The 24,552-nt window shown below is 47.5% G+C and overlaps 1 protein-coding gene across 2 annotated transcripts in view; it reads right to left on the bottom strand.

Moving 5' to 3' along the window:
- Positions 1–21,165, bottom strand: part of ANO1 (anoctamin 1) — a 71,531-nt gene extending 50,366 nt beyond the window's left edge. For both annotated transcript variants that reach the window (XM_058421116.1, XM_058421115.1), the window contains exon 1: positions 21,060–21,165. In XM_058421116.1, the coding sequence (XP_058277099.1) occupies positions 21,060–21,117 (58 nt within the window). In that variant the 5' untranslated portion in view covers positions 21,118–21,165. The remainder of the gene's footprint in view (positions 1–21,059) is intronic.
- Positions 21,166–24,552: the final 3,387 nt, after the last annotated feature.

Raw genomic sequence — 24,552 nt, forward strand, 5'->3', positions numbered from 1 at the left:
TTTAAGGAAGAGAGGGCAACTAGCTTAAAAACAAAGGTATTGCATTTCTGACTGATTTCAAATCTGACTGAGATAACATGCTAGCAACATCCTTGGGCCATTTGCTGCACGGACTTTTTGGGTGTCTGTGGCCTATAGCAGTTGCTGGTTTTTATTTTTTTTTACAGCATTGCACAACGCATTTTTTGTGTTTGGGGGGCAGACAGCGGGGTTGCAGAGGGTGAGGGAAAAAAAAAGTGTTTGATAGGGTAAATTTTTGTTTTCACTCTGTCAGACTCCAGCCCAATTCATCATCAAGGCACCTTTCCATGGGGGTAAGGATGTACAGAGGGGTGGGCACCTCACCACAGCATCCCCCTGAGCCAAGACATACTTGTGATGTTTCTGTGTCTACTTGTCTTCTTTGCCTGATTTTAACACTTTTTTTGTTGTTGTTTTTTTCCTGTTTAGGTGAAACTAACCCTTTTCCCCTGAAAAGTCTCATCTCTTAACTGCATTCCTTCTGGAAGTGTTTGTAACTCGGATCAAGTTTGAATTCTTGATGCCTTTTCTCCCTGCAGGCTGGTTTTTGCCTGTCCTTGGGGAGCAGAGACAGGCAGGACAGTGAATGCCACACAACCCAGGCAGTCCAACCAGATCCTTCAGGGAAACTTCAGAGCACAGAGCCAACTCTTCCTGACTAACATCCCACAGCGCTACAGCACAAAACTGCGGTTTGGGAAAGGCTGGATGTCGCAGCGGTACTGAAAACTGGAGCGAGTGTAAATGCAGGTGTGAATTGACTGCCCAAAGCTTTTGGAACACCAGTTCTCCCAGGAGGAAATACCTACAGACCCAGGTTGTCACCCCTGAGCATGATTTTCCAGTGGGAAAAAACCCACGCTCACTCCAGCCCATGTGCCAATTCCCACATCCCCATCGGGATCTCCCCAGGCTACAAAACACCGAGTGCTTTCTCTGCTAATCTTTATGCCTGCTAATCAGCCTCTTAGAAAGGACTCAACCTACAACCTTTTAGACAAGACTGAAGAAGCCAGGCAGAAAAAAAAAAAAAAAAAAAAAAAAAATTAGCCATTTGCAGAAAAATCTGCTACTTTTCATAGTAAAACAGTGATTTGCTGGCTTGACAGAAAGGCACGCTTCTTGCCTATCCTGAGTCTTTTGAGCACTTATATCCTGTTTGGCTTCTCTCCTTTGCGCCTATTTATTTGGGAAACTTACGGTGCGATTCCCAGAGGTTCGGATGCTGTATCACTTAACTCACGTCAATAAACAATCTGGAGCACTGTTTAAATATGGAAACACTTTGTAGCAGCACGACCAAAGGCACTGGTTGTGCTGCCTGAGATAAAAAAAAAAGAAAGCGGGGAGGAAAAAGGGATCTTTTGGTGAAGACAGCAATTTATCTTTCATCAATCCACCAACACCACTGGGCTGGCGGATTTACAAATTCTGCCCATTCTGTCCCCGAGATGGACGCTCTTCTGGTTTGGGTAGGGATAAAATTGGTTGCACCATTTGCTGACAGTTCTGCTCTCTCCTTAATTTTTAGATGCCGAAACTGAATCTGCTTCTGCTCACGTCTCAGGGTCTTGGGTTTTGGGAGACGCTTGGTGCTGAGAACTTCCAGCCACCACTGGTGGCAGAGGAGCTCTCGGAGCAGAGCTGCAGAAAACTGTGCCAAACCAACTGGAAGCCAACACCTTAAGGTCAAACTGCACACCCACTGCCTGCCCAGCCTGTGCCCAAACACAGCACGACTCCTTCGTTTCAAGGAACACCCACAAAAATATCTTTCTCCTGACTGTAGATCCTCAACGAGCCCGTCAGAGCTCCCAGCACGGTGTAACGTGTTCTGCTCAAACACAGGCTGCTCCTAATCTGCTCCAGAGCTATCACCCGCCAGCACCCTCTGGTGCCTCAGGATTCCTTCATTCTGTGTCAGTACAGCTGTCCCTCTGTGAGAAACAGCTCAGAAAAAGGAAAATTACAATGTAGGCTATGTCCCGTGAGGATGAACAAGCAACAGCAGCTTTTTTCCTGGGGTATTGCCTGCAGCACTCCTCACCCACTGTGTCAGACGCAGGAACTCAGATTTAAACAGATGCAAAATGACAGAGGGGGTTGTGGCAGTGATGGAGGGAGGAGCTTCTCCTAATAAAAGAACTAAAAATCTACCCCCTCATTACCCACTTTCCCATCCTGCACTGGACAGTCAAGAAGACAAAGGGCAATGAAGGACAAATAAAGTGCACAAGTGATTAATTAACGTTTAAAACACTCAAAAGCAGTCATTAGGGAATGAGGCTCCAAAGCAGAGGTTCATGCCTCTGCTGAGTGGCATGAGGGCAAGAGTGGCAAATAAATAAATAAATAAATAAATAAATAAATAAATAAATAAAGTAAAACAAAACTATTTTTGCAATGGTACTTGAGAAATTTATGAATGGCATTCTGTGATGTGGTTGCCCGAAAATAGCAAAGATTTGGACATGGTAACCTCAGGAGTTCCTGAGAGCAGCTGGCACAGAGGCCATGCGTGAACAGAGGGTTTCCCACTGTTCCCTCTCTTCTCCTGTCAGGACGGGCTTTTCCCTCTGAGTGACAAACAAAATTCAGCATCAGCACCTCACAGCAGGACTAAGATGATAACTATTGCCCCAAAACCAACAACTCTATCCAGAAACCCAAAGGGAACTTTGCAAACCCCACTGGCCAGATGCCTCTCCTCCTCTACTTTCTTCCAAGACATATTTCCCTGGATTTCATTCCGTTTTTGTTGCTTTAGGCCGTATGCTACACATTTTTTTCTTGTGAAAAGATGCTTGAAGCAGGATAAAATACTCCAGGTCAGGCTTTTCCAGCCCTGAGTAGCATTACTACATGTTCCCTACACAGAGATATTGAGGATTTATGTTTAGTTTATGAGTCCTAGACCCTTCTCTGAGGATCTGCCATTTAACTGGCTAATTATCCCTGCCCAGATGGAGGATTTTGCACTTGTCTGGTTCTCATCTCCAGTCCTGGGAGCACATCCTTTTCCAGGAAGATAAGCAACAACAAGTCTGCTTTAACAATGCAAGATTTAAGGCTGCTGGTACCAGATCCAAACCTCCACAGGCAAGCGGACACAGAAAGCTGAAGGGGGAGCGTGCCTACATCACTGGTTCAAGTTTCAAGAAATTTTTGGTGGGGCAATCTGTCATCAGCAGGCTTTATTTTAGATCTTATTATCAACTGTCCTGCCATGTCCAGCCTAAAGTTGGCATAGAGGAACAGAGCTGCCATTAACCCATCTGGGTGCTTTTTTTTGGGAGGAATTTGATGGAAATACAAACCATATGTGACCGTACTCAAAGAAAATGACACCAGTACTTTTGAGTGACCTGATGCTACACAGATCCAATACCTGAAACTGTGGAATCGGGGCAGAAGTTTGGTTTTTACACAGTAAAACTTGGTAGGAGTAAACCTGGAGGAGATTCTTCTCTGTAAACATGAGAGCACATCTGACGTGGAGATCAAAAGGAGAACTCGCACTAATTATACCGAAAAACAATCAGTGCTCCAGAACAGATAATAATGAGAAATGAACACTGAAGGAAACTTTGATGTACTTCTTAGATAACTGTTGTACTTTAAAACTGGATGCAGTTCAAACATTTAAAACATGTCAGTCTGAGATCTACATTTCAGATTGAGAATGTGTTGATGCACAAGTAGATTTTAAAATAAACACACGGTGGAGCAGAACACAAACATGGATTAAAAAAAAACCCAACAAAAAACCTCAAACCCCCGCTCTTCAGTGAAATCTCCCGTGTTGAAGAGGCTTTAAAACCACTTCTCCTTCGCGCAAGCTAAACCCAATTGCCACAGTTTGCTGAAATCTTTGCCAATAATTCAGTTTGCAGCCTGGATTGGCTGGGGTGCCTGTTGACTCAGTGCAATTTGAGTCACGGGCACAGCCCAGATCACACTGCCAGCTCCTGCTGCCACCAGCAAGCACAAAGACTAAGGGCAAAACCTGTCAGTCCCGATGGAGGAGGACACAAACCCGTGGATATTTCAGCAGACCATTTGTCTTGCAGATGCTAATGAAGACTTCTCGAGATGAGTAGGTCTGGTTCATTACTGACTAAACTGTGGGACCAAGCTGAAAAGGTGTTCTCAAAAGCATCAGTGCTCCTGTCGTGACAGGATGAAGAATAGCACAAGGCAAATGGACTGAAATTTGGAGACTTTCAGGCTTCTCTAAACATACTGCATTACACTCCTGTTTAGTGGTAAAATATTTTCCTGTAGCCCCCTTCACCAGAAAGTCACCTAAAACAAAGACAGCTAAAGGCACAACTAACAAGACAGCTGAAGTTTTCCTAAAACTGCAGCTGAATAAAATATGTGAAGACAAAAAGCCACTACAGGGTGGGAAAGAACCTTTCCAACAGCACCATCAATCCCTCCATTTACACAAGAAATAAAGTCCACGTAATACACTTCATTTTCACTCTCTGCAGCCAAGCCACGGGAAGAAGCGGATTTTCTCAGTATCATGATGTGAGTTTTGATGGGTATCAAAAAACACACGATAATCATCAAAGTACGGTGTAAATTCAGAGATGCTATTAACAACAAAAAGGTTTTTTTTTCCCCCCACACCATTTCGTATTTACATCTCCTGCATTCTGAAGTTTAAAATCCCTATGAAAGTCCCATCTGGAGGCACGGAGAGCAAAACTGGAGGAGGTCCATGGGCTCCACAAAAAAAAAAAAAAAAAAAATTAACATAAAGATAAATTTTTAGAGCACTCTCTCTATATAAACTGCAAGACAGCAGGTGCTGCCAGGATTACCCTTCAGAAACAATATGTGCCAGCACCTATTGGACTGTTTATGAAATTGGCCATTAAATTTAAACACTCTGGAGGATGAAGAAGAGCCTGTGGCTCGCTGGTTTTAATTACTTTGCTGAAGGTGGGGTGCTAAGAGGGTGTGTGACAGCTCCAGGGATCAGCACACAAAAAGCTGAAGGGAGAGCGTACCGACATCACTGGTTCAAGTTCCAAGAAATCTTTTCTTGGGAAAAAAATTCACGTGGGAACAGCCTTGGACGATACTGCACATGTGCCCTGTTATAACCACGCCCCAGGGAACTACAGCTTTTCAAATGGAAGCAAATTAACCAGCGGTCCTCATTAACCCGGCCAACCTTAAGGACATTTGACCCAAGGGCACGGAGTGGGGCATCAAAGGGGACATGGGGCACTCTCAGTTGCAAGCATGCACGGGCTTGCTGCCACCAGCATGTCCCGACAAGCGCCCATCATGTCATTTTCAAAACAGCTGCTGCCCACTGGTGCTCTTGGAGTGTTTAATTACAAGGGATAAGCACTGAGAGCCCGGTGCTGCCCCAGACAGCAGCAGGGCCATCACGCTGGGCTCCTCTCAGCCCAGGTGACAGAGCACTGCTGTCACCCGCAGGGTGGCTCCTCCCTGGTGCCCACACAGTCTCTTTCCTGCTGGAGTCCATCCCCTGGCCACAGAGCGCTTCTGGAGCCAAGCAAACACGCAGCACACGAAATCTGAACGTGCACCACCGCAAACTTGGCTTTCCTTTCCTTAAGAGGCAAAGGAAACAGCTCTCATTTTATTTTTGGGGTGCAACAGCAGCAGGCACCAAGGAAAACAGAGGTGGAAGTATTTTTCTAAAGCCATGTTTTTCCAAAATCATTTGCCATCTGGGTGCTGGATGTCGGACCGTGTCCACACACTGTGGTTCCAGGAGCAGATTTCAGGGATTTCACGTTTCTGAAGCAAGTATTTTCCAGCCCATATTTCTTTCAATCAGTTACCTTCCTAGTGGTTACAGAAATACTAGAAATCCTACAGTCCGTAACTCTTAAGGTCCACATTCGTTATTTGAACACATAAATCTGATGAGACAACGCGCACCTTCTCCTCTATCCTAAAAAAAGGGTTCCATGCAGCAAACTCCCAGGCAGCGAGCCCTGTTCACATGGAAATGTTAAAGAAGAGAAACAATATCAGAGTGCCCCCTGTGTTTATAATAATAGCTTTAATAACATTCCACCTCCTTTCTAATTTTTTCCTCCAGGTTCCATTTTTGGCCTGTTCTCAGTGACAGCGTCTTACAGGCATTTCCAAACTACAACACATACTTTGGTGAACTATCAGTTTCACTTATTCCACACTGATTTTTACTCGGTGGCAGCACTTGTTTTTTTTTCCTGGTGGGGCTATGAGTAAATTTTTATGAGTAAAAATTCCCTCATAAAGAATAAAGCAGTCATCCAGGTACGCATCCATCTGCTCACTTTTATCTGGAGTTTCTGATGGGTTAAAGTTTTACATGGATGGAGGAAGGAATGGTAGGATTGAAGCTTTAAGCTGCAAGATTGTAGCGTAAATGAGGGCGGAATGAAACAGCAGTGCCAAGCCCAAGGAAAGGTGAAGGCTGCATATGGCAGACTCAATGAATAAGTGATTGATCAAGGGTTTAAACAGGAGGATGCTGAGGATGGAGCAAGATCTCCTAATGAGCTAAAGCTGGTATTGCTGTAAGGTCCCTGCTCCTGAAGCCACACACAATGGAAAGCACGGCACCTTGTCGATGGAAGGGCTCAGAAATGCTGCAGTTATAACCCTCACGGGCCAAGTTCATCATTTTACTGGACAAATTCAGTGAGGCAAGATGGGTCTTTTCTTCTTTTTTTAACACAGGTGCTTGATCCTATCTCACACTGCTGTACACCACCACTAAAATACAGAAAATGCAAAGTGAAACTCTTGTTCACACAGATTTTGACAAACCCTCACTACAAAACACCAACCAAAGCACATCACAATGGATTCAGGGAAGACTTTGGCATGTTTTAGGAAAACAGCCTCTCAAACGACCCTTTACTGACCAGTGTGGAACCCAAAAGTTGTGAATATGAAAGAGAACTCTTCAGGGCTAGGTTACCCTCCCTCTGTTTGGGCTCAGAGTCCTTGCCCCCTCCTCAGACATGCCTGGAGATCCAGCCTGTAGGAATGTGCCGGTTTCCCACAGGGAATTCCTGCGCCCTCCAGACGGGGTGAGTAAATATTCCCGAAATAAAAATTATCTGTCGATCGTGCCACAGATGTAAAACAAATCAGGCTGTGTAAGATGAGAAGCTGGAAAAGAAACATCACCCAGATTTACCCTCTTTCAGCACCTTTTAAAAAAAGATCCCTTTCCCCCAGGTGCAGCCTCTCTGGACCTCCCTGACGCTCCCAAGAGGGAGGTCCCAAGAGGACTCTCACATTCCTGGGCACAGCACGTGGCAGAGGGATGAGAGCAGGGGGCACATCTCCTACATCCAAGGAACTGACACTCCAACAGCATCCAGCTGCTCTCTGCATCCTTTGCTTCCTCCCCAGATATAACCAGCTACTTACCCCATGCCCCCAAGCTTAATAAATAGCTGGGGCAGTATTGCTTCTTTTGTGAGAAAGGGAAAATATCAGGGAAAAAAAAATAAATAGAAAGAAACAAAGAAAGAAAAAGGACAGACACGAAATTAAACAATCTACCTTAAAATAAACTCTGCGGTATTATCTGTCTCTCGTCAAAAAGTTATTAGGGAATAAAAAGTGACAGACTGTCTACTAAGATAGATCCCATGACCAAGTGACACACCTAAAACTTGTCAAAGACTTCCCTCTGTTGATGCGTCTGCTTATCCTTAGTGCCCACACGTGTTACATGACGGTGTACTCTTGGAGGGTGGAAGCTCTTGATTTATTTGTTGCAGGGAAAGAACCCTTCTTTCCCCCACCCAGCTTCACTCTTCTGATGTGACAGGTCTTTGTCTGTTCCTCACATAAACCAGAGAAGTCCTCGACTAAAACCAGACTCCGTGTAATTATTTTCCCTCAAAAATAAAGTCAATAAAACTGGCAAATGTGAACAAAACTGGAACTGATCTATCAAGGAACTGTAAACAGATTTTCCTCCAGTGCACATTCTTCACGTTGAGGAATCACTACTGGTCAGCATTAAAACCAGACAGACGATGCGGTGCTTTGGAGAAAGAGGGGATGAAACAACTCATGCGGACAAGTTACAGAGATGGGTAAACGAGATGGTGCCTCAGCCCAGACAGCAATTAGCTTTTGGGAACTCGGTGTCTGGTGTCCAGCCTCTGCCGGGCGTCGCACGTAGGGCCCCTACAGAACATATCACAACAGAACTGAAACACCAGGCCTGGCCAATCCGCTGGAAAACTGGCCCTCCACCACAGCTTTGATGTGGTTGTGCACTGGGTATGTTCCCATGAAGTTCTAATTCCTGTTAAAACTGCGGGAGGGTGGAGCAAGGACACCAGGAGGGCTCAGGAGAAAAGAGCTGCCGTGGGGGCAAATCTGGAAAGGGTTTCCTCTGCAGTGTAGCCAAAAACATTCAGAGAGATTTAAAGAACTGTTTGCAGATGAATATCTGTACTTTTTTTACTGAGAAGAAACTCTAAATGAAAATTAAACCGAGCAAATAAAGCAAGCTACAGCTATTGAAATAGAAAGCGTATGGGATCCTGGGAAGGAGAAAAGAGCAAGAGAAATGCTTCACACTGGAAGGTGCACCCAGGAGGGCAAGTACAGCAGAGTTTGAGTGTGAAATCAGTGTACAACACAGCAGCTGGACAGATATTACCTGTTAACATTGCTAAGACCAGATTCAGCACAAAGATTCATTTTGTTTCTTCATTATCTCTTCTTGGGAAGCAATTGAAAGTCTCTTTTCCACGCTGTGAGAATCTACTTTTGTTTGAGTTTGTCTCAATGCAACCTGAGTGATGTGACAGTAGCCCAACAACAGCAAAATGTTTCTTTCCCAATACTGTGAGGAATCCACAGTCCAGGGAACCAGAATTCCCTGCCTTCCTGGACTGTTCCTCAGAGCATCCCAACACCAACACAGCCCTGCTTTGTGGGATTCTATCACCCAGCGGTATTGAGTCAACCAGAAAAGAAAAGTGCCTTTGGACATGAAGTGAAGGAAAATCTCTGGCCTTCCCAGAAGGAAGTGCAGGGGGCAGTTCAAAGCTGAACCCTAAGAACACCCTGATCACAGAGGGTTTTGCCTTTTAATATGGTTTAGATTAAAATCCTATCTGTCTCCACAACTTTGATGAAAGTCTTGTTTTCCGTGTCAACCGAAGGCAATGAACTAAAACAAAGAACTTGACACATGTACATGTCTCCAACGTACGAACAGCTCGCTGTTTCCATAGAAAAAACAGAGAACAAACTGAAATAACTCTAAAAAAATGAATTCCTGATTTTGTAATAAAGGCCACATGGTGTGCTCAAGTGAGTGCAGAACTGGAAAGGCAAAACTTGTCGGTTTTACCCAAACACCAATACCGATTTCATCTCTTCTTCATCTCAGGACACATTCCTGTGGAAACCGTGGAACTCACCTCTTACTCAGCAGAGCATTGGCAGAATTAATTATTGAGCTTTTCATCAAATCAAACAGTGGATGAACATACCCTGAAGTACGAGTTCATGGAAAGCACAAAGCAAACCAAACATCACCGACCGAATTTTTGTGGTTGAATGTAAATCTCTTACTTGTACCTTTCTGGTCTGGGCTGCACACAAACTAATTTTGTACACCAGAGTCAAACACAGTTCAACAAAGCAGAAAATCAAGAGAAACGCCCTTTGGAAGTTGGATATTACAAACACCTCTTGCAAGATTTTAACACCAGCAGGCTCCAGATTTTGCCCTGATTTGGGAATAAACTGATATTCTGAACTCCATCTTACAAGTCCCACAAGCCCAAACTCAGCCTTGCCTCCCCTGGGCACCACTATCAGCAAAAAGTCACCGATCAATAATTCTGGCACTGTAAGTTCATGCAAGGAATAGTACTGGCAAAGGCTTTGGATGTGAGCTGAAAACCCATTTAGTTAAGAATATTTTATTGTGGAAAAGGACGTGGAAACAGAAAATAAGTTAAAATGATAAAGAGACCTGAATAGAAAACCCGTGGTTATAAATGGAACAGTCACTGTGAGCAGACAGTTCTGTACATCCACATCTGTTCCAGTTCAAAGCAGTTCATGTGAACCAGGGGAAGGAACTATTTTTTCCTTCAGTGCTGCAAACCTATCTGCAGTCTGGCCAGGGCACAGGGTAGGAAGAGGGAGAAACCACCACCACTGGCTCAGTCCAAGTTTCAGCAAGATGGTGCTGCCACCAACATCTCTTCCTGTCTTCCCCCATTCTCCTGCATTAAAATGCACTTAGAAGAGAACAGCAACATTTGCAAACACTTGTGGCAATTAAAGCTGTTTGGTTTTGCTAAAACCAAGCTTAACAAAAGCTCTGTTTTCGTTCCTCTGCTCACAGATAATTACTGTTTCACAACTCTCCCTTCTGGGGCTGCTTTGATGATAACGTGGGAAAAGCAGGCAGAGCGGTCAAAGAGGGAAATAAATATATAAAAATAACGGGGCTGCTGCAGGGCTCATTGAGGTTCCAGAGGAGCTCAGTTTTCCTGCCTGTGGATAGCTGAAACATTTTCTCTACCCAATTTGGTCTTTTATTCTGTAATATCCTCTTTTCTCCTTCATTTTAATCTTAAAAATTATTAAAAAAAAAAAAAAAAAAAAAAAGAAAAGAAGTAACAAAGAAAGCAGTGGCAGGAAATACGTGGTGTGAAGAAACAGAAAGAGCACTCAAAAAAGGGTGAAAGCTGGAATTAGCTCCCTGTTTTGGTTTGACAGCAATACCATACTTCAGAGGAAAGATACTTCCCTGTAATCATCTAGTCATGAAAAGTATTTATTTTCCTACTTACGTTAGCAGGAAGTACATTAGTAGACGACACACATACAATCCGTGGGATTTAAAAGCTTTCTTTTTTTTTTTTTTTTTTTTTTTTTTTTTCTTTAACATGAGATTGCTCACACTGAGGCTGAAATATGTTTATGGGGTCCCTGAGTTTATGTGCCACAGGAAAAACATGCAACTTCCCGCAAACAATCCCGCTCCTGACAGAAAACCCGCTCTGGTCAGTCAATACCGAGTAATTGCTGGACTGAAATCAATCACAGGCTCCCAGGAACTGCTTCAACTGGGTTTTGCTTTAAAGATTTAGTGCTGTGGCTGGCGAGGCGCTGAAATCCTCAGCTGCCATTAGGCACTGCTTCCAAACTGGATGGCAAAACCTCCACCGGAGCAGAGCCCGCCAGAAGCTCCCCGAAAGGCAGAGAGCTTCCGCTTCAACTGAATAACCCTCAAAACCCCTTACGCAGAGGCGTGAATGAAGGGGCAGGACAGGGTGTTGTCAAATGCTGCTTGTGTCAGGTGCAGAAGATGCTGGGGAGGGTGGGAAGGTGCCGCAGATTTCCCTGGGACATGGAGGTGTGGAAGCCGTCGGGACACGCGGGAGGGTCTCCTGCTCAGCTGCCCACTTGCCACCAAAACCAGGGCTATTTGTGCACTTAAGTGCTTCTCTGGATGAGGGCCAGAGGGCACAGGGAATTGCAGGGCACAGGCCCCAGGAGCTATTCTGAGAAAATGTACTGAAGGGAGAGGAAAAGGGAAGCTTTCCTTGATTTATATTATCAAGACAGCAAAGATCTTGTTTTGGAAATGATAATCTGGTTCTTTTAACTGAGAGCTTCTTAGCAAGATGCTACCAAAGAGAAGCTTTAAAAATTAAATTATTTCATCTGCCATTTAGAGACTATTAGCCTTAAAAGGCTCAGATTTGATTTCTATGCCGCTGGTATGTAATGACGTTTAAAATCCAAACCAAAACCTGTTTCTGCCCTTCCTCTGATAATTAGTAGATGGTCTCTGGTTTTCACTATCCAGCTATTCATTTATGTTGCTAGATGGGCTTAAATGGTTTAAGATTAATCAAAAATACCTTATCACAACACACAAAAGACAAGTCATTACGGCACTGTAAGAATGGCACTGGTAAGCACAATTTCTCTTGCAGCCAATGACTTGTCATTATTTTCAGTGTGTTTGAGAGAGCAGACTCATTCTCAAGAGAAAATGATCAGCTGCAAATTTACAAAACAAGCGGTTTAATTTTTACAGTGCGATGGCACTCCTCAGTCCCCTGTGAAGCAAGCAGCAGAGTGAATTAAGCACAGCTGATGGTCCAAACTTAGTCTGAGCAAAAGAGCACCTGGAACAGTTTTACCCTGTGTGATCTGGGGCAGACAGAGCACTCTGCTTCCTCCTCACCTACACAGTGGTCTTACCCTGGGCAAGTGTTCTCTCCTCTCAGCTGAGTCCATTTCAAGTGAACTAAAATGACAGTCCTTGCTCTCTGTTGCCTGTCAAACCCATAAATTCAAAACCTGTTCATTCTTGTTATGTGCCAGAAGTTCTGCAGCTTGAATGCAGTGCAAATGGAGTGATGAGCTCTCACGATGTCTCCCTAAAATTCGTAAAGTCCTCTAAGATCTGTGGACACAGAAATACCTTCTAGAGCACACACACAGAAGGGCTGGGACACGATTTTGGTGTTCAGCCTCTTAACCTGGGAATTACAGGGGGATCTCCTGTGTATCCTTGAGTACCATTGCTCAGGAACAGGATCTGTTCCCATTCCAGGAGCCCAAACATCATCTAACACCCCGGGGCACGTGAAGTCAGACATTTCTCCAAAATGACTGAATTTGAAGTCTGTGGCATGGGAAGAGTTGTCTCTGTTAGCTTGGAGTGTGTCCTGGCAGCGCACCTCAAGCTGCTCTCTCATCAGCTGGCCTCAGCTTTCTGGCAAATGGATTATTGACAGCAAGAGAGATGTAAAGATTAAATAACATTTAAAATCTATGTCCCTGTCGATGTCAATGCTATACCCTGTAAGACAAATGGCAGACACAACCCTGCCAGTACAGCGCTGATACCCAAAGCCCCAGAAACCTTGAAATGGAAGTTAAGGATTACTCACTTCGCACTCTCTGTACAATCAGTTATGATGATTAAAAAAAACGGACTATGTGGACACTCACTCTTCATTATTCTGTTTGCCACTGAGAGAAGTACTCCCAAGATACATCCTGGCAAAGGAAATGGTGCTCAGCATGTTTTAGCTCAGATTACTTGCCATTTTTTAAGGAGTGAACAAAATTACAGCACCTTCTGCTGCTGTTGTACAGAAGCAGCCTTAAATTTCGGTAGGCAGCCACCCAAAGGAGAACCTCTACTTAAAATTCCTGATAACAGTCATTTGTTTTCAGATCTGTTTGATTCAAATTTATGGTTGCTTTGGGGCAGCAGCATGATGAACTGACTGTACGCCCTAGGAGACTAAATTTGTGAAAATACCTTACTTGAGCCGATTAAAGGAAAGTAAGTGTTGCTTTGGATGCTGGTCTGATGACCCTAGAGATAGTGTGAGAGGAATAATTGACTGGAGTCTCACTTTTATTACTCGACTGATAAACCAACCTTAAGAACTCCATTCCTAATGATATTTTTTTTTTTTTTTTTTTTTTTTTTTTTTTTTTTTTTTTTTAATTCTTTGCACAGAGCTGCAAGGCTTTACCGCACTGGAGGAGGCAGATGCAGAAGGCAGCTTTCCCCTCCATGCTGCCTGTGTCATGTGTGAGACCCCTGAGGCACAGCCCCAGAGCCAGCCCTTTCCCTCACTGACCCCGGAGCTGCAACTCCTACACCTGGCGAAAATCCTGGAAAAAGCCTGGCTCCACATCCTCGCTTTGTGACTCAGGCTCATTTCTGTTTATACTCCTGTGAGCTGAAGAATGATGATGACTAGTAGCTATATAGATAAATAAAGTATATTAAGTCACAGGAAGTAAAAAGGGAAAACCATTAATTTATTTTTAGAAGCCTGTTCTTGCCATTCATCAGAAGAAGAACATCCAAAAGTTTGCAGCGAGATACAAGCATCTGTATGGGGTTTGCTGACCACATACCGGCTTTCAGACTACTCACAGAGAAGCATTTGCCTTCTTTAGACCAGTGGCAGACTCCGCGCCAGGAACACGGGATGCAGACAATACTGGAGTAGTTTCCACTAGCAGGAAAGGGTGCTTCCACCACACAGCCTACAGCTGCTTGCTCTCCCCCTTCCAGTGCTCCTGCAGCAGATTCCTCCCTCCAGGTGCACCGTGGCACCAGCTGGTACATCCCAAACTGCTGCCCACACACCTTCCACCAGCGGTGCACACACCAGGTCAGACACCGGTGAAAACCTCCCGAGGTCCAGAATGCCTTCTCCAGATGGAAAGACCAAGGTCCTGCACCTCGGCTGGGGCAAGCCCCAGACACAGGGAATGGATTGAGAGCTGCCCTGAGGAGGAGGACTCGGGGTTGCTGGCTGAAGAGATGCTCAATCTGAGCTGTCAAGGTGTGCTGGCAGCCCAAAAAGCCACACATGTACCGGGGTGCCACAAAAACAGCGTGGCCGGCAGGGTGAGGGAGGGGATTCCGCCCCTCTGCTCTGGAGCACTGCATCCACCTCTGAGGCCTCGACATGGAAAGGATATGGATGTGCTGGAGTGACTCTAGAGGAGGCCATGGAGATGCCCCAAGGGCTGGAGCCATCTATGAAGCCAGGCTGTGTGAGCTGGGGCTGTTCAGCCTGAAGAAGAGAAGGCTTTGGAGAGACCTTAGAGCTCCTTCCACTGCCTAAAAGGGGCTCCAGGAGAGCTGGAGAGGGACTTTGGACAAGGGTCTGGAGTGCCAGGATTGGCTTCAAACAGGGAGAGCAGGTTCATGTCACAGTGTCCAATAATTCTCACACCACCACAGGTTCAGATGAGATATTGGGAAGAAATTGTTCTCTGTGAGGGTGGAGAGGACGTGGTACAGGGTGCCCAGAGAAACTGTGGCTGCCCCTGGATCCCTGGAAGAGTCCAAGGCCAGACTGGACAGGTCTTGGAGCAACCTGGGATCGTGGAGGGTGTCCCTGCCCATGGCAGGGTGTGGAACAAGATGATCTTTAAGGCTGTTTCCAACCCAAACCACCCTGGGATTCTGTGACCATGCCAATGCTAATCAAAAACAAAGAGGTGATTAAATCTGGAGCTGGATGCTCAACTCCCAAACTTCCCACCGAGTGAATTCAGTACACCCACACACCTCTTGCTTGCCCTCCTCTTGCTGGTTTGCCAAAGCAGCACCAGTCCAAGAGCGGAAAGCCTTCAGAGGCCAGCAGCGCCACACCACACTCATGATGAATTTAATGGCATTTGCATAAACGCTTCCATCTCTTGCGGCCCGGAGAAGGCTTTTTTTTTTTTTTTTTCCTAGGCAGTCATACCACAAGCATAAAGTCACACCATATTTTGAATTTTTGCCTTCCAAAATCCGGGAAAAACTGCAAGGCACGCTCATCAACGTGTCTTGTGGCGCGTGGGCAGCCAGGATGCCGGAGTGCAAATGGTCAGACACAAACACACATGAGGCTGTCCTCTGACTGGTAATGCTGCTCCGGACAAGGGTCTGTCACCCATCCTTACTTCAAAGGAGAAAAAACCCTAAAACTCTCAACGATGCTTAGCCCTGAAACTTCCACCTTGGCTCCCTTTCCACTTCCTAAGAAAAATACTCCCACAGTATGATGTTGGAAACTAGCATTTTAAAATGCATTCAGAGTTCATTACTTTTACTTCCATGATGTCACTGAAGTCACTCTCTGCTCACTTTTCCTTATTCAATTTTTAACAATGTGTCCTGAATCTGCTCTGAAAATGTAATTTAGTTGCTAGGCTTTTCCCTTTTTTCACTAATTGAACGCTGTGAAATGTATTTCACTCGCCCGGGCACATTTTCTCTTAGTAAACCTTATTTATCAGCACACTGATCCCTACTGCACATTGTAAGCTTGTTCTGCAGGCAGGATATCAGCTGATGTCAATGAAGATGTACAAGGGGCACCAAATATTTTGCCACGTGTTTAGAAAACACAGAATTTTTTTTTCCTCGCCTTGTTTTAATATGTACTCATCAGGATACAAATAGAGGGAGAGGTAAACCAGCAGGACGGGGAGCCAGGAATACATAAATCAGATTGTATCACTGGTGTCAAGACAGAAATTCAATAATTTATAGGATATGAAAAGATCAGTTAATGCCTGCAAACTGCTTAAGCTTTTCATAACAGAGTTCAGGCTTTAAAACTCCCTCAGAGCACTTACAGTTGCATGGAAAAAGTCATAGGTGCCCGTGTCAGTTCAAAACAAGAAAAGGTTCTGCCTTTCAGAGCTGCAGTCCGAAAGGCCATCTCGGTAATTGTATACATTATTAATATACCTCTGATAGGAATGAGAATGTACATCCAGGTCCTTGCACAGATAGAGGGCTGCCAAGAATAAATCAGATATGCAGATAAGGTAAGCGGGCAAAGATACTAAAGAGGAATGGCACCGGCTCTGGTGTTAGCGCTATCTTTCCATCAGTTCGGATCTGGAAATAGTTTCCGTAATGGCTGGAAGGACAGACTGCCAGCAGAAGGTTCAAAAAATGTGAACTGCGGGAGCCTGAAGAAGACAGCAAACACTGGCATGTGGGCCAGCCGCAGAGGAGAGGCAGGGACACGCCACTGGAAGGAGCAAAGGGAGCTGGAGCACAAGAACACACGGAGCAGCACAAAGGCACGGAACAAAGGCGAGGCGAGGACGGAGCCGGGACACGGGTCAGCTGCTGCAGAGAAAGGCTAAAGGATGCAGGGAGGTTAGGGGGCAGGGAGAAGGGCTGGCCCTCCCACCAGGATGTAGTACTACTTTCAGAAATAGAGGGATGAGGGATACAAATCAAAGGCCAAACCAAATAAATAAGAGTCATTTTCCCTGGAGGGCATGTGGGCTCGCCTAGGACGAAGCCGTGGTGACTAACGCAGGCCAGCAGAGGAGCCCTGCTTCCTGTGCATTCCAAGCCTGCTGAGCCAGGCAGACACTGTGGTTGCTGCTAAAAGGCCCACATCTACCATAAATTACCGCGAAGGAACAATGGAGACACCACTATCTCTGTGCTCTTCAAAGCGCCAGAACAAAGTGGCGCAGTGTCAGTGGCGTTGCTTAGATCTAACAGCTGGCACGAGATGACTTAGCACCACTGAAAATAACCCCGTGACAAGGCCCTGGAAAAGCTGCCAACCCCTGAAAATTTGTAAAACCCCCTCCCCTTGGGATCTGTACCCATGACAGAACCACAAGTCTCGTCCTGATCTCCAGCTTGGCTGCAAACATGGGTGAGGTTGGGGAGGTGAGTAACCAGCTGAGCACCTTCTGCAGCCTCTAAAATCATTCCGAGCTCCTCCATCCCACACAAGCTAACAAAACACGAGGCTGTGAGCAAGGAGGGCTTTGTCAGAATCCCTGGAAACACTCACAAGGAATGAGGAGAGAGGTGATTTCCGTTCCTGGAGCTCACCGGACCAGTGGTGCACCTACGCAGCGACCCAACAGTTCTGTATGAAATGCGTGTTTTGATAGGGTAGAGACTTCAAATTCCCAATCATCCTGCCCGAGGACACTGCCAAGGGCTTCGGACAGTCTTTCCTCTGGAGCCTGCTCGGTGCCTTTGGCTTTCCCAGATCTCATCCCCGTGCTGACTGCCCTCTGTGGCAAATGAGGATATAGCAGAGGGATCAGTCTCCCGAGGGCACAGGGCAGAGATTCCCGAGTACCTGGACAGCAGGGAGCAGGATGCTGAGCTCAGTGTGGAGGCTAAGGGGGTCTCTTTGCCCAGAAGTCACAGACCTTGCATACAGTGTGACACAGGCACCTCTTCAGCACTGCGATCCCAGTGAGAACAGCTCCTTCCCGCTGGACAGGTTTCTGGTTGGGATCGCATCCCAGGGGATCTTGCTCAGCACCCAGCTGTGTAAAATGCCACACGTGCCCCAGTTAGTGCCAAGTATCCCCAGTAAAACAGGAAGCAGGGCCAAACTCCGCGTTCATCAGCCTTTCACACAGTAAAGTCCTCAAGCTTTTCGTGCCTCTCACAGCCCCTTCCTTTCTTCCTCTCCCCAAGGCGATCCTAATTAAAAGCGAGCCTTATTTTCCGACCACAGCACGTCCCCAAGCATTTCCTTTTCTCAAAACTGCCAGAACCCAAAGGGTGCAATCCGAGTCAAAAGGGACGTTTTTCCCTTCCCGATGCCAACAAACACCGCTGCTTCCCAGGGTTACTCTGCCGCCTGCCTTCTGTTTTGGCACGTTGCTTTCCCCCCATATTTCACGTCATGCACCCGTGCAAGCTCAGCCATGCGGCCCCGGAGCTCCACACCGTCTTCTCAGCACATCCACCACACCTGACTCCACCACGCCTCGTTTCCCACCACCCTGGCTCCCTGTCAGAGCTCCCAGTGACTGCCCTGCCTGCTGCCAGCCTGGGGCAGGTCAGGGAATGCCTCCCGTGGCACGTGCCTGCAGTCCAGCACAAAGTCAGATGCTCTACCCCGGCTGCGTGTGTGCTCAGCCCCAGGAATTAATAAGTTATTACGACAAATTAAAATATTAAGTCAATGATGTGCATGACTGCAAGTTACAGAGCTGGAAAAGAAGTCCTAATTAAATCAATACAGTTATTAGTCCCTTGTCATCTCTGATGAATTATTAGCTTAATATGCTCCATCATTTTCACCGTTAATGGAAAGAGCTGCAGTGCTACCAGGGGAAGCTGGGCAGTACCCACCAGAAATCTATGGATTCATGCTGGAACTCCCAGCTCTGGATTGAACAAGGTCTTTTAGAGAAGAGGGAAAGAAACATTGCAGTGTTTGGGGCGCTGGTCTGACAGCATTTGTTTTCCAAGCAGGCAAATGTTCACTATGGGGATTTTTGACAGCTGAAAGGTTAACAGGCTTGACTCCTAAAGCTGGGCTTAGTCCCGGGCACTTGTCCTGGTGCCTCCAAGTTTTTCTGTGCAGTGACAGGATATCACCACGGTCCTTTCAGAAGCCAGCGTGCCCCTGCCTTGCCCCAGAGCCCACCCCAGCTGTGCCTCTCACCTGATGCACTCGTTGTCCCCAGGCACAGAGGAGGAGTGGGCACATAATAGCTGGCAGGCACCAGACTGGCTCCTCGGGGCACAGATGTAGCTCGGGACACCTGTCCTTTCATGCCACCGACGGGGCCAAAAATAATGTGCTGAGGTCACTCTTCTCCTTGGTAGTGATAACTGAAACAGCACTTTGGATTAAGGCAACAGATAGCATTTACCCAGAGCTTAGGGGAGCACAGTTTCCCTTTTGCTTTGCTGTCTTCCATCATCCTTTCACTGCCCCCAACTTTTTCCTAACTCCTTGCAACGAGCAGGTCTCCTTCGCTGTCTGCAGGAGGATTTTTCTGAGTGTGAAAGCTCCAAGGATGGGTCTTCACACATCTGTCCAGCAAGCCACAATGCAAATTTGTACCACAAATGCTGCCGTGTCATTACACAGGAGTTTTGTCTTAGAAACAGCTTTTACAAACAAGCTCTTTTGGATAGGTTATCAACAGAAATACAAACACACGCTGCCAAGAACAAAACTGCTCCTTGAACTCATCAATGAAGCCGTTCATGCTGCTAAGGGGTGATTCAGTAAATTAAATAATGTCACTGTAAGAGACTGTGCTTCTCAAAGATAAAAAGCCACTCAAATGATTTCTCAGGACTCTCACCACCCTATCTCTGCGATTACCTCGTGATAAATTGCCACCTGCCCCATGAGTAATGGTAGTTCCCTGTGCCACTTTATCGTTTAGCCCTCTTACTGATATCTCTGTTAATGTACTGCCACAACACTTCAGCTTCCCATGCTCTACCTGCCTTCTACTGCAGTTGTGCAAAGTTGGAGCTCCTTATTTCCAGGAGAACACCGAGGTGGAACAACCAGCACCGTGCAGAAACCCTGTCCCCTGCTCCTTAGATCTAAAGCCCATCTGTCTCGCATCGTCAGACATTAAAGAAAAAGTTTAAATTCTGAGCATTTTCTGGCCAGCCTAGGTTTGATGAGTAAACAGCATTTCTTCTAGAAATGGGCTGAACTCCAGCGAAATACTTGGCTATTTAATGAGCAGGCTCTAGGATAACGGTTTTCGTGGGAATCCAAAAAAGAGGGAGTGAAGAAAAGGGCTCCCCGCGCTATTCTTAGCTGCAAACAGCTAGATTTGGAATTTTGATTGTAAAGCGTGGAATTTATAAATGGTGCCACGCTAAATTTACTTCATTTGTATACAATTCAGCCGGATAATCAGAAGTGTTCCAGTATGTTCCTGGTTAGCATCTCGGTTCTGGTTTTATTGTCCCCGAGCTGGTAGAAAAAAATGCACTTGCAAAATCCGTGCCCCAGTGCGCGTGCAGGAAGGTTTTCTATGCACAGATTTTATATAAACGCGCCTGTGGGTGCACATGCATGCACACAGACACTGAGCCGTGATTTATCTCCAGAGGGAAGCCAAGGAAATTCCCACCCCCTACCATTTAAACGATCTGCTCTCTGGCTCCAAACATTCCGCAACTTCTCAGCCAAGGAATGTATTTTCCCCTTCCAATAGATATAATTTATTTTGCCGCACACATTAGTTAATGATAGCGAGACACACGATTTAGTCAGTTCTGCAAGAACATTACTGACAATCTCAGACGGATCCGTTTCAATTAGTAAGGTTTTTTGTTTTTTTTTTTCTTTTTTTTTTAAGCTCGCCTTCTGCAGCACGGTGTGAATTAACAGCAATCATCAACTCAAGGATTCGTCACATATACTTAGTACGCCGGCAATTTTTCATAATTAGATTGGCTTCCCGCGGTTAGACGCGCTTTTAATTACGATATTAATATAGGTTAAAAGGTCTTTACGCTGTTTTACGCTTCGGGGAGGGGGGGAGAAGAGAGGTGGGAGTCGAGCTACTTAATTTCGCCGGTACTCTGCGGCGATTATTTCTGGATTTTTAAAAATAGTCGATGAAACGCTAATAATAAATCCCTTATCGGGGCACCGGGGGCGGCCGCCCGCCGAGCCCGTCCCCGGCCGGGCAGGAGCGCGTCCCCATCCCGCACCTTCCCCAGCGCAGCGGCCGAGACTTACGCGGTCCCCAGGGCGCGGCGGCCGGCAGCCTGCGCAGGTGGATCTCATCCTTCTCCATCGCCCGTCCGAGCCCCGCAGCCCTCCTGCCACTTGGTACCAAAAGTGAACTTGCCAGGATCCCTCCTCCCTCCCTCCCTCCCTCCCGCTCCTCCTCCCTTGTCCCCCCCTGCTGCCGGGGCGGGCGCGCTGCTCCGGGAGCGGCTCCGCGCAGCGCCCCGCCGCCCCCGGGCACACTTTAAATACGGGCGCCGGGCGGCGGCCGGCCCGGCCCGCCGGAGCGCGGCCCTCGGCGGGGAGCCGGCCCTCCTCCCGCCCTGCCCGGCCCTCCCTTCCCTCCCCCGGTGACGCCGCGGCTCTCCCTGTCCCCGCCCGGCCGCCCCCGCGCAATCCCCGCGCGTACCTGCGGCCGCGGCGGCGCTGACCTTGTGCGCGGAGCGGCGGCGCCGGAGCGACGGCGGCAGCTGCGGGCGGGGACGGCGCGGCCGCGGAAGGTCAGCGCGCCCTGCGCTGCGGGAGCGCCCGCCGCGCCGCCCCGCGCTCGCCGCTCGCCTCCGAGCCCCCCGCGCCGCTCCACAGTCCTTCTTGTCTTTTCTCTGTTTTTCTTTTTTTTTTTTTTTTTTTTTTCTATTCCAGAAGCTCCCGCACCTTTCCGCGTTTTTTTGGGTCTGCCGGCTGAAGCCCCCGGGCTGGCCACGCTCCCCGTGTTTCTCACAGCCCCGGTGGGAAAGGTGACGAGATTCCCAGCTGGGAGAACAGGGATAAGGTTCTCCACGCCGCCGGCACTGGGGCAGAGGGAGCAGCCCGTCTCTCGTTCCTGGGAGAGCTTCTTCTCCCAGATCTGGTCCAGGAGGGATGCTCTGAAGGTCACCACAGCCGGGCCCTCGAAGAATAATTTTTTAATTTTATTTATTTATTTATTTATTTATTTTTAAGAAATGAGAGGTGTGAAACAGCCGGCACTCGCTTTTTACGTCTCCCGCTGCACGACTCCAGTATTTGTACAGGAGTTTGAACATGATTTCAGGCTATTCCCCTTCTCAGTGCCCCACAGGGATTCTCCGAAGGGTCTTCTACAAAGTCACAGCCTGAGCCCTTGCTGCGCCCCAGAAACCCACTCAGGCAAACCTGACACGGATTTATCTGCACCGTTCCCTAACTCTTTTCACTCTTTTCTCCCTTTTTTTAAAAAATCATAATCTCAGACAAGCACTTAACCCTCTAAAATGCAAAGCTAGGAGTGTGCACGGGCTCCTGGACAGAAGGAAAGAGGTTCAGCAGGCTTCCCCGCTTCGGGCAGGCAGCCCCCAAGGGTCCCACATTTGCAAGATCCGCTCACCGCCGCGCTCCTGCTGTACCCAGGTCCTTCCCTGTACCCTTGCATCTGGGGAAATTGCAGGGACACTGCTGAGTGGCATCTTGCTGCTGGCACCCGCCCCCAGGCCACAGATCATGGCTAATTCCACCCTGAATACCCCTTTGCTACTGAAAATGTCGTGGGTCATGGCTTAGGTATCTCTGTGGGGCTGATTTTTGGGAAACTATAAAAGCATCTTTCCCGGGTTGGCTGGGTTTGACAGGGGAGGCAGAAAACACGGAGTGGTAACTACATAGACAAGGGAATTTATGCATCTGGACTTTCCCTTCATGGAATATCAGCCCCAGAGGCCCTGAGTCAGGACAGTTTCAGGCTACATTTCCTATCATTTTTGCCCCATTTTAGCTTTTGGGCTGGTTTTGGGACAGTTTGGGTGGGACAGTTTTTAAAGTGCACATCACTGGGTTTGATTTTAGCAGGGGAAGGGGTGAGTGGATTGTGTTGCACTGAAGCCTCGCTCACCACCTCTCCTAACCCCCAGATCAAAGGCGCTTGGGAACGTGCTGTTTTCCCTTCGCCCGTGATTAATTTATTTTGGACGAAGATCTGCGACAGACCCAAATGTGGGCACGGGACCAACACATATATTTGTTTTACAAGATGTGAGACACAAAGGGAGATCTGGGAATCGTGCTGGATTCCAGTATCCCATCTCATGCTGACCACAAGCTCTGTGAGCATCTGCTGGATGGAGCTGGGGTGGGAATTCAGCCTGGATGGATGCACAGGGCCCTCATCATTGAAGTTTCACCTCTTCTGGGGGTACTCCCTACTGAAAGCTCAGCCAGAGGTAGGTCAGCTGGATGATGATATTTTGTAGCAGGTTTTAGGAAGTTTCAGTCCGACAAGCCAGATTTTGAGAATTAGGTGTATATTCCAACTTCACACCTGGAAGAAGAAAAAAAAAAGTTGACATTTCTGCCTCATTCGAGGTGTTTAAGTCTTAATGAGTGATAATTTATCTTAGTGTCCTGAAAATTAAAATACACTAATTGCCTGGTATCATCTTGGAAGGTTCTAGGCTGACATGGCCCAGATTTGAGTGGAAATGGAAAAAAATCTGGGTGCAGTGTGGAACCTTTGCTCCACCCAGCAGCACTGAGGGACAGGACATCAAATTCCCACCCCACACCCTTGGATGAGCTCTGGCAGATCCTTCAGCTTCTCTGGAGAAGCCCACTGTTGGAAAGTGCTGTGGAGATAACAGGGAAATCACGAGTGTGGACAGAGCCTGCCTGACTTCCATCCCCCTGCCCTGCTTCCCCAAATTATTCCTTTCTCCTGTCAATATTCCCTCTTCTGCCTGGGCATGTGGACTTTGTAACCGGGCTAACAAGGGCTGGAGCACTCACCTGAGGTGACAGAGCAGCTCTGTGGGACTACCCAGGCTCCAACAAGTGCGGAGGAAACGCGATTTGTCTTCTCAAGAGCCCCAGGAGCTAAAATAGGCTGCTGGGATGACAGGAAGCAGAGACTCCAGCTCCAGTTTTCTTCCTCAGCCCGTGATAAACCCCAGCATGCCATCTCAACACATACTTGAGAGGAGAACGGCGAGGGGATGGAGCACCCACTGTCTGTGCAATAAAACAAAAATGCTCTCCCGGCAGCGAGGAAGGCGACAGCGGGGCTTGGCACCCGCACCTACAGCGAGCGCTCTTGCTGGAAATATTTAGTCTGTAGAACGAAGAGCGCGCCTTCCGAGCAACAATAGCGCAGCTCTGGGCTGCTGTGCTGCAGAGCCGATGGGGGCTCAGGGTGCTCTGAGGAAATGCCTGCCTGTGGCACCAGCCCCACCACCCCAAATGGCAAACACCCACCCGCCCCTCTGCCTTGGGGCTGAAGTCTTTGGCACTTTTGAGGGGCGCTCAGTGAAGGCAGGGATCTGCTCTCAGCTCTGCTCTCAGCTGGGGCACCCAGAGATAAGAGCCCAAATCCCTGGCAGGCGCCCGGAGCAGCGTGAACGCAATCACATGACGGTGGAACAAGCCCTGGCCCCTGTGACAGCAGCACAGCCCCTGCCCCTCACCTTCACCACACACACAGCACAGCCCCTGGCTGGCACGGCCGCACAGGCAAAAATAAAAAAGGATCCATCGTATAGAGCCAGGTTCCAGAGAG

Source organism: Hirundo rustica, chromosome 6 (genome assembly GCF_015227805.2).
Source record: "Hirundo rustica isolate bHirRus1 chromosome 6, bHirRus1.pri.v3, whole genome shotgun sequence".
In the NCBI taxonomy this organism is placed as follows: Eukaryota; Metazoa; Chordata; class Aves; order Passeriformes; family Hirundinidae; genus Hirundo; species Hirundo rustica.